The 9590-nt window shown below is 42.7% G+C and overlaps 1 protein-coding gene across 1 annotated transcript in view; it reads left to right on the top strand.

Annotated features, from left to right (window-relative positions):
• The window catches only part of LOC133622445 (prostaglandin F2 receptor negative regulator-like), a 179807-nt gene extending 170678 nt beyond the window's left edge, over positions 1 to 9129 (top strand). Inside the window, exon 15 of the mRNA XM_061985200.2 lies at positions 7802 to 9129. Within this exon, the coding sequence (XP_061841184.1) occupies positions 7802 to 7914 (113 nt within the window). The 3' untranslated portion in view covers positions 7915 to 9129. The remainder of the gene's footprint in view (positions 1 to 7801) is intronic.
• The last annotated feature ends 461 nt before the right edge of the window (positions 9130 to 9590 follow it).

Below are 9590 nucleotides of genomic sequence, written 5' to 3'. Positions count from 1 at the left end.
AACACTCAGTAAACGTTTGGGAACTGAGGAGACACATTTTTTAAGCTTCTCAGGTGGAATTATTTCCCATTCTTGCTTGATGTACAGCTTAAGTTGTTCAACAGTCCGGGGGTCTCCGTTGTGGTATTTTAGGCTTCATAATGCGCCACACATTTTCAATGGGAGACAGGTCTGGACTACAGGCAGGCCAGTCTAGTACCCGCACTCTTTTACTATGAAGCCACGTTGATGTAACACGTGGCTTGGCATTGTCTTGCTGAAATAAGCAGGGGCGTCCATGGTAACGTTGCTTGGATGGCAACATATGTTGCTCCAAAACCTGTATGTACCTTCCAGCATTAATGGCGCCTTCACAGATGTGTAAGTTACCCATGTCTTGGGCACTAATACACCCCCATACCATCACAGATGCTGGCTTTTGAACTTTGTGCCTATAACAATGGTTCTTTTCCTCTTTGGTCCGGAGGACACGACGTCCACAGTTTCCAAAATCAATTTGAAATGTGGACTTGTCAGACCACAGAACACTTTTCCACTTTATATCAGTCCATCTTAGATGAGCTCAGGCCCAGTGAAGCCGACGGCGTTTCTGGGTGTTGTTGATAAGCGGTTTTCGCCTTGCATAGGAGAGTTTTAACTTGCACTTACAGATGTAGTGACCAACTGTAGTTACTGACAGTGGGTTTCTGAAGTGTTCCTGAGCCCATGTGGTGATATCCTTTACACACTGATGTCGCTTGTTGATGCAGTACAGCCTGAGGGATCGAAGGTCACGGGCTTAGCTGCTTACGTGCAGTGATTTCTACAGATTCTCTGAACCCTTTGATGATATTACGGACCGTAGATGGTGAAATCCTTAAATTCTTTGCAATAGCTGGTTGAGAAAAGTTTTTCTTAAACTGTTCAACAATTTTCTCACGCATTTGTTGACAAAGTGGTGACCCTCGCCCCATTCTTGTTTGTGAATGACTGAGCATTTCATGAAATCTACTTTTATACCCAATCATGGCACCCACCTGTTCCCAATTTGCCTGTTCACCTGTGGGATGTTCCAAATAAGTGTTTGATGAGCATTCCTCAACTTTATCAGTATTTATTGCCACCTTTCCCAACTTCTTTGTCACATGTTGCTGGCATCAAATTCTAAAGTTAATTATTATTTGCAAAAAAAAAAAAGTTTATCAGTTTGAACATCAAATATGTTGTCTTTGTAGCATATTCAACTGAATATGGGTTGAAAATGATTTGCAAATCATTGTATTCCGTTTATATTTACATCTAACACAATTTCCCAACTCATATGGAAACGGGGTTTGTAAAAGGGTATGTAATATAATAAGGGCAAAAATAATCATGCAAACCGGTTGTAGTTAGTTTATTCTGTATTCTTTATTAAATATTTAACAGCACAGATGGGCAATGCGACCTCAAACCTATATTGTGATATCTATTGTATTTTCAATTATTTTCACAAAAAATCTGATTTACGATTTTTTTTTTACCCTACTTTTTAAAGATCCCAAAGAATACAAATGAGAGGGATAATTCAAAACAAATTTCCCTTTTATTTGATCAAAAACTAGTAGTTTGAAACGACACTGCTAATTAGAGCTGACAAAATATATGATAAAGACTGTATTTTAGGGGGAAACATTTGTTTTTTTAAAGTAAAATTTACTTGATAAAACATAAATTGTGACTATAACTTACAAAATGAAGCTACAAAAACTTCTCTGTGACATTTTTAACATAAAAGAAATGCATTAAAATAAAAGTGCTAATTTCAATCAAGCAATCTATCAAAGTTTATTTATATAGCCCTAAATCACAAGTGTCTCAAAGGGCTGCACAAGCCACAACGACATCCTCGGCTCAGACCCCACATCAGGGCATGAAAAAACTCAACCGAATGGGATATAATGAGAAACCTTGGAGGGGACCGCAGATGTGGGGACCCCCACCCTGGGCAACCGGTGGAATGGACGTCGAGTGGATCTAGTTAATAGTGTGAGAGTCCAGTCCGTAGTGGGGGATCATCTTGAGTGACGTCCCCAACTGATGCACAGTTGAGTGGTCCACCCCGGGTCCCGACTTTGAACAGATAGCGCATCATTTGTGGTCATCCTAATAACCTCTCCACACAGGAGAGGGGGGCAGAGCAGAAAAGAGACGGCAGATCAACTGGTCTAAAAGGATGGTCTATTTAAAGGCTAGCGTATAAGATTGGTATATCTAGAAATCGGCAGGACTTTTAAGCTAGAAATACTGTAAGTATTTTATTCCAAAACGAGCAATATTCAATTTGTAATTCTTAAAGTAAGCATCCATGGGATGTTGCATAATCTTGAAATGATATTTCCTATGTGGCGAAAGCAATAACATCTTAGTTAATTTTTTTTTTTTTTTTTTTTTTTTTTTTTTTTTACAATTTTAGCCTTTTTTTCAACTCGAATAAACAAACTATATATATTCCAGCTAAAATTAAGATTAGTCAATTACTAAAAACAAGTAAATCATGTTAAAGTTAAAGTACCAATGATTGTCACACACACACACTATATCTCGTATGTTACCGATTTTTTTGTTAAAATAAAGCCAATAATGCTTCATTTTGCGGTCCCCTTTTTTTTAGAAAAGCCTCAAAAAGTACCGAAAAGTATAAAAAAAAGTACAGAAAAAGTACAGTAAAGTATATTTTGGTACCGGTACCAAAATACTAGAGATGTCCCCGCCACAAACACACAAGACTTTCACAAATAGCGATAAATACTTTAAAATGTAATATCGGAAATTATCGGTATTGGTTCAAAGTTAAATGTACGCCGCTGTGTACACGGACGTAGTGAGAAGTACAGCGCGCCAATAAACCTTAAAGGCACTGCCTTTGCGTGCCGGCCCAATCACATAATATCTATGGCTTTTCACACACACAAGTGAATGCAAGCATACTTGGTCAACAGCCATACAGGTCACACTGAGGGTGGCCGTATAAACAACTTTAACACTGTTACAAATATGCGCCACACTGTGAACCCACACCAAACAAGAATGACAAACACATTTCGGGAGAACATCCGCACCGTAACACAACATAAACACAACAGAACAAATACCCAGAACCCCTTGCAGCACTAACTCTTCCGGGACGCTAAGATATACACCCCCCGCTACCCCCTACCCCAAACACCCCCCCGCCCACCTCAACCTCCTCATGCTCTCTCAGGGAGAGCATGTCCCAAATTCCAAGCTGCTGTTTTGAGGCATGTTAAAAAAAAGAATGCACTTTGTGACTTCAATAATAAATATGGCAGTGCCATGTTGGCACTTTTTTCCATAACTTGAGTTGATTTATTTTGGAAAACCTTGTTACATTGTTTAATGCATCCAGTGGGGCATCACAACAAAATTAGGCATAATAATGTGTTAATTCCACGACTGTATATATCGGTATCGGTTGATATCGGAATCGGTAATTAAGAGTTGGACAATATCGGAATATCGGCAAAAAAGCCATTATCGGACATCTCTTTCAAAATACTGGTATCGGCACAACACTGGTATGGGAACCACTGGGTCAAACTGACTAGTTTGGTCGTACAATAACGAGACGGTACACAAACATTTTGGTGAAAAAACAGATCTTACGAAAAATGGCGTGTATGAAAACCGAGCCACGGTTGTGGTTGCCAAGGCAGCAACTTAGCATGTCCCAACACTTTTGTCTCCCCATTGGCGTTGTTTGGTAGAGACTGTGTGGTGTGTTCGAAGTGGAGTGCGATGTTATTTTAAGACAGCAACACCAGGGGGAGCTCCACTAACCACGTTAAACCCAGATTCCGATCTAACAAAGGTCTTAACTCATTCTCCTTCTATGCCACATCCATATGGAATGCACTCCCAACAGGTGTAAAAGAAAGTGCATCTCTATCCTCCTTCAAAACCGCACTAAAAGAACACCTCCAGGCAACTACAACCCTAGATCAGTGGTTCTTAACCTTGTTGGAGGTACCGAACCCCACCAGTTTCATATGCGCATTCACCGAACCCTTCTTTAGTGAAAAATAAAATGTTTTTTTTTTTCAAATTCAAGACAAAGTTATACGATTTTTTCACTGGTGCACAAAATGAACCGTGCATGAACATCACCTTGTTCAAAGAACAAAACCAACACAGTGCATAAACTCACAACAAATTACACACCTGCAAATCAGTCTGACTTCTGCTGTTGCCGTATCCGTAATACGCCGATAGGGAGAAGTTTTTATGTACACGATGAGTCGGGTGTGGCTTGACCTCCGCGGCGGAGGCTCCACCGAACCCCTGAAGCCGACTCACTGAACCCCTAGGGTTCGATCGAACCCAGGTTAAGAACCACTGCCCTAGACTAACACCCTCCCCCCACCACATCCCACCTCCCCGGATTGTAAATAATCAAATGTGAATAATCAAATGTATATACTTGTTCTTATGCTTTCTGATCTCACTATGTTCACTGCTCGCTGTACATATCCTACCAAGTCAGACCTACACTGTTTCAATGCCCATTTGGACCCCGACTTAAACAAGTTGAAAAACGTATTGGGGTGTTACCATTTAGTGGTCAATTGTACGGAATATGTACTGTACTGTGCAATCTACTAATAAAAGTCTCAATCAATCAATCAATCAATTTCTCTGATGATGCAATTGTTGATGACTGAAGTGCTGATATCAACCAAACCTAACCCCCCCGCCCCAACCCCCTCCACATCCCACACCTTGGATTGTAAATAATGTAAATAATTCAATGTAGGGATGTCCGATAATGGCTTTTTGCCGATATTCCGATATTGTCCAACTCTTTAATTACCGATACCGATATCAACCGATATAGGCAGTCGTGGAATTAACACATTATTATGCCTAATTTGGACAACCAGGTATGGTGAAGATAAGATACTTTTTATTTTTTTCCATCCATCCATCTTCTTCCGCTTATCCGAGGTCGGGTCGCGGGGGCAGCAGCCTAAGCAAGGAAGCCCAGACTTCCCTCTCCCCAGCCACTTCGTCCAGCTCCTCCCGGGGGATCCCGAGGCGTTCCCAGGCCAGCAGGGAGACATAGTCTTCCCAACGTGTCCTGGGTCTTCCCCGTGGCCTCCTACCGGTCGGACGTGCCCTAAACACCTCCCGAGGGAGGCGATCGGGTGGAATCCTGACCAGATGCCCGAACCACCTCATCTGGCTCCTCTCAATGTGGAGGAGCAGCGGCTTTACTTTGAGCTCCCCCCGGATGGCAGAGCTTCTCACCCTATCTCTAAGGGAGAGCCCCGCCACCCGGCGGAGGAAACTCATTTCGGCCGCTTGTACCCGTGATCTTGTCCTTTCGGTCATAACCCAAAGCTCATGACCATAGATGAGGATGGGAACGTAGATCGACCGGTAAATTGAGAGCTTTGCCTTCCGGCTCAGCTCCTTCTTCACCACAACGGATCGATACAGCGTCCGCATTACTGAAGACGCCGCACCGATCCGCCTGTCGATCTCACGATCCACTCTTCCCTCACTCGTGAACAAGACTCCGAGGTACTTGAACTCTTCCACTTGGGGCAGGGTCTCCTCCCCAACCCGGAGATGGCACTCCACCCTTTTCCGGGCGAGAACCATGGAATTGGACTTGGAGGTGCTGATTTTTTTTTTTTTTTAATTAATAAAATAAAATAAGATAAATAAAGTAAAAACATTTTCTTGAATAAAAAAGAAAGTAAAACAATATAAAAACAGTTACATAGAAACTAGTAATTAATGAAAATTTGTAAAATTAACTGTAAACCCCGGCCGAGTCATATCAAAGACTATAAAAATGGGACCTATTACCTCCCTGCTTGGCACTCAGCATCAAGGGTTGGAATTGGGGGTTAAATCACCAAAAATGATTCCCGGGCGCGGCACCGCTGCTGCCCACTGCTCTCCTCACCTCCCAGGGGGTGAACAAGGGGATGGGTCACATGCAGAGGACACATTTCGCCACACCTCGTGTGTGTGTGACAATCATTGGAACTTTAACTTTAACTGTTAAAGGTTAGTACTATTAGTGGACCAGTAGCACGCACAATCATGTGTGCTTACGGACTGTATCCCTTGCAGACTGTATTGATATATATTGATATATAATGTAGGAACCAGAATATTAATAACAGAAAGAAACAACCCTTTTGTGTGAATGAGTGTAAATGGGGGAGGGAGGTTTTTTGGGTTGGTGCACTAATTGTAAGTGTATCTTGTGTTTTTTATGTTGATTTAATTTAAAAAAAAAAAAAAAAAAAAAAAAAAAAAAGATACCGATACCGATAATTAAAAAAAACGATACCGATCATTTCCGATATTACATTTTAACGCATTTATCGGACATCTCTAATTCAATGTATATACTCTGATGATTAACTTGTGTGATCAGGGGCGCCGAAAAGGGGGGGTAAAGGAGACGGATTCTAGGGGCCCATGATGGAGGGGGGCCCAGAGAGGCCCCTATTGATGATGAAATTATAATACAGAAAAAATAATGATACTGTGTTGGGGGCCCTGTAAAGATTATTTTCATGGGGCCCAAAATCCCTAACGGCGCCCCTGTATGTGATGACTGTATTATGATCAGGGGCACCGAAAAGGGGGGGGTAAAGGAGACGGATTCTAGGGGCCCATGGTGGAGGGGGGCCCAGAGAGGCCCCTAATGATGATGAAATTATAATACAGAAAAAATAATGACACTGTGTTGGGGGCCCTGTAAAGATTCTTTTCATGGGGCCCAAAATCCCTAACGGCGCCCCTGTATGTGATGACTGTATTATGATCAGGGGCACCGAAAAGGGGGGGGGGTAAAGGAGACGGATTCTAGGGGCCCATGGTGGAGGGGGCCCAGAGAGGCCCCGAATGATGATGAAATTATAATACAGAAAAAATAATGACACTGTGTTGGGGGCCCTGTAAAGATTCTTTTCATGGGGCCCAAAATCCCTAACGGCGCCCCTGTATGTGATGACTGTATTATGATCAGGGGCACCGAAAAGGGGGGGGTAAAGGAGACGGATTCTAGGGGCCCATGATGGAGGGGGGCCCAGAGAGGCCCCTAATGATGATGAAATTATAATACAGAAAAAATAATGACACTGTGTTGGGGGCCCTGTAAAGATTATTTTCATGGGGCCCAAAATCCCTAACGGCGCCCCTGTATGTGATGACTGTATTATGATCAGGGGCACCGAAAAGGGGGGGGGTAAAGGAGACGGATTCTAGGGGCCCATGGTGGAGGGGGCCCAGAGAGGCCCCTAATGGTGATGAAATTATAATACAGAAAAAATAATGACACTGTGTTGGGGGCCCTGTAAAGATTATTTTCATGGGGCCCAAAATCCCTAACGGCGCCCCTGTATGTGATGACTGTATTATGATCAGGGGCACCGAAAAGGGGGGGGGGTAAAGGAGACGGATTCTAGGGGCCCATGATGGAGGGGGGCCCAGAGAGGCCCCTAATGATGATGAAATTATAATACAGAAAAAATAATGACACTGTGTTGGGGGCCCTGTAAAGATTATTTTCATGGGGCCCAAAATCCCTAGCGGCGCCCCTGATTATGATGATAGTATATATTTGTACCATGAATTGGTAAACTTAAGCAAGTTCAAAAACTTATTGGGGTGTTACCATTTAGTGGTCAATTGTACGGAATATGTACTGTACTGTGCAATCTACTAATAAAAGTTTCAATCAATCAATCAATCAAACCGGCGATCCCTGTTCCTTTCTAATCCCCGTGCTGTCTCCCAGGTGTCGGCCTCTTCTCGCTGGTCCTGGGCCTGGTCTGCGCCCGGTGCTGCTGCCGCAACATCGCGCACACCCCGCGCTCGCGCAACAAGCTGATGGACCTGGAGATGGACTGACAACAACTTTCCCCTGCGCCCTCGCACTGCAGCGCTCACAGGAAACACAACAGACACACTCCCGCCGACGACTTCTGGGAGACCCGGTTGTTCCCGAGCGGAAGGCGCTGGGAGTAAAAACGGACGTGTTGCCCGTGGAGGCAGCTCTGCAGCGGAGGAGCAGGGGGGATTCTCGCCACCCTCTTTTTCACAAACACAAAAGACCTGTGGCGCTTTCCCGAGTTTGATGTTTTTCTTTTCCCAGGAGTTTTCACTGCCACGTGGAAGGACCACTTATCTACCAAACTAACCAATGAAGGGCTCAGGCCCACCATGCAGAACACCTTCTGGAAGCTCTCAAAAGGTGCATTTTGGACCTTAAGGGTCCGCCTGAGCCTTGTTTCTTCGCCGCCTCGGGAGGACCCGTGGCGTCAGAACTCGGCCGCAGAGGGTCCGCGTCCTTCCACCCTGCGTGGGCGGCATTGCACTACCAACCCAGAGTGTTCCTACCTTAACAAACGGACAACTACCTTTTATTCTCAGTTCTAGTCTTTTTTTAAAAATTAAGAGATTTTAACGGCAGAGACATTTTTATGCTTCACGAAGGAGCATCCAGTGTGTTTCTCCTCCACAGATGTATTGTGTGTGTGTGTGTGTGTGTGTGTGTGTGTGTGTGTGTGTGTGTGTGTGTGCGCATGTTGTGTTTTAAAGTGTGCAGCAGGAGCAGTTTTCAGGGTTACATCAAACGCTCCCAAATGTTGCTGTCACTCCACTAACGTGGACTGTCATGTGATTCACCAAGCAACGACGAATGCAGCCCCCCTCTTTACGTTTACCCCCGCACTTAACTGAAAATCCCCCGAAATCCAACGTGCTTGCCGGCGTCTGTCGAGCGCGAGGAAATGAACTTGTAGTCGGATCATGTTGTGCATGAGCGTCCCCGCCACAAACACACAAGACTTTCACAAATAGCATTTCAAATCAAGTATAGTCCCCAACTTGAGGAGCAATACTGTGCAGGCGTTAATTATGCAGCGCCTGTGGAGGTGCAGCTGCGGTGTTCCAACGGAGTATATGCAATTATTACACACATACGGCAATATCTGTGCCAAATGCTCAACTTTTACCACTAACAGATTTTCCTCGTTTTTAATGTGTTGTCATTTTTTTGCAACAAGTATGATGAGCTGTGTTTTTTGTTTCTGTTTTTAAATAAATAGATTTGTAAGATGCTGATTTCAGTGTTTGTGTTTAACAGCCCTGTTAGTCCAATATGCAGTTTGAGTAATGAGGGTCAAATGGGACAAAATGAAATAAATAAATACATCTTTCTAAAATTACTTAAACATGTCAATAATTAAAATTATAATTAAATGTCAATCATTTTAAAACTGTTTAATTCAATACTTAATTTAATGAACTTTTGAATGTTTTTTTAATTATTCCACAATTTAATTATTTTTCTTTAATTATATTATGATTTAATAAATATATTTGTAAGATGCTGATTTCAATGTTTGTGTTTAACAGCCCTGTTAGTCCATCACATTTTTTTTTAAATACTTAAATGTGTCAATTAAAAGTATAGCTAAATATGTCATTAATAAATTATTATTCCACAATTTAATAATTTGTCTTGAATTCATTATATTATGATTTGATAAATATATTTGGTAGATGCTGATTTCAATGTTTGT

Source organism: Nerophis lumbriciformis, linkage group LG23 (assembly GCF_033978685.3).
Source record: "Nerophis lumbriciformis linkage group LG23, RoL_Nlum_v2.1, whole genome shotgun sequence".
NCBI classification, from domain to species: domain Eukaryota; kingdom Metazoa; phylum Chordata; class Actinopteri; order Syngnathiformes; family Syngnathidae; genus Nerophis; species Nerophis lumbriciformis.
The sequence above is the reverse complement of the archived record's forward strand: the minus strand, read 5'-3'. Positions and strand labels throughout refer to the sequence as shown.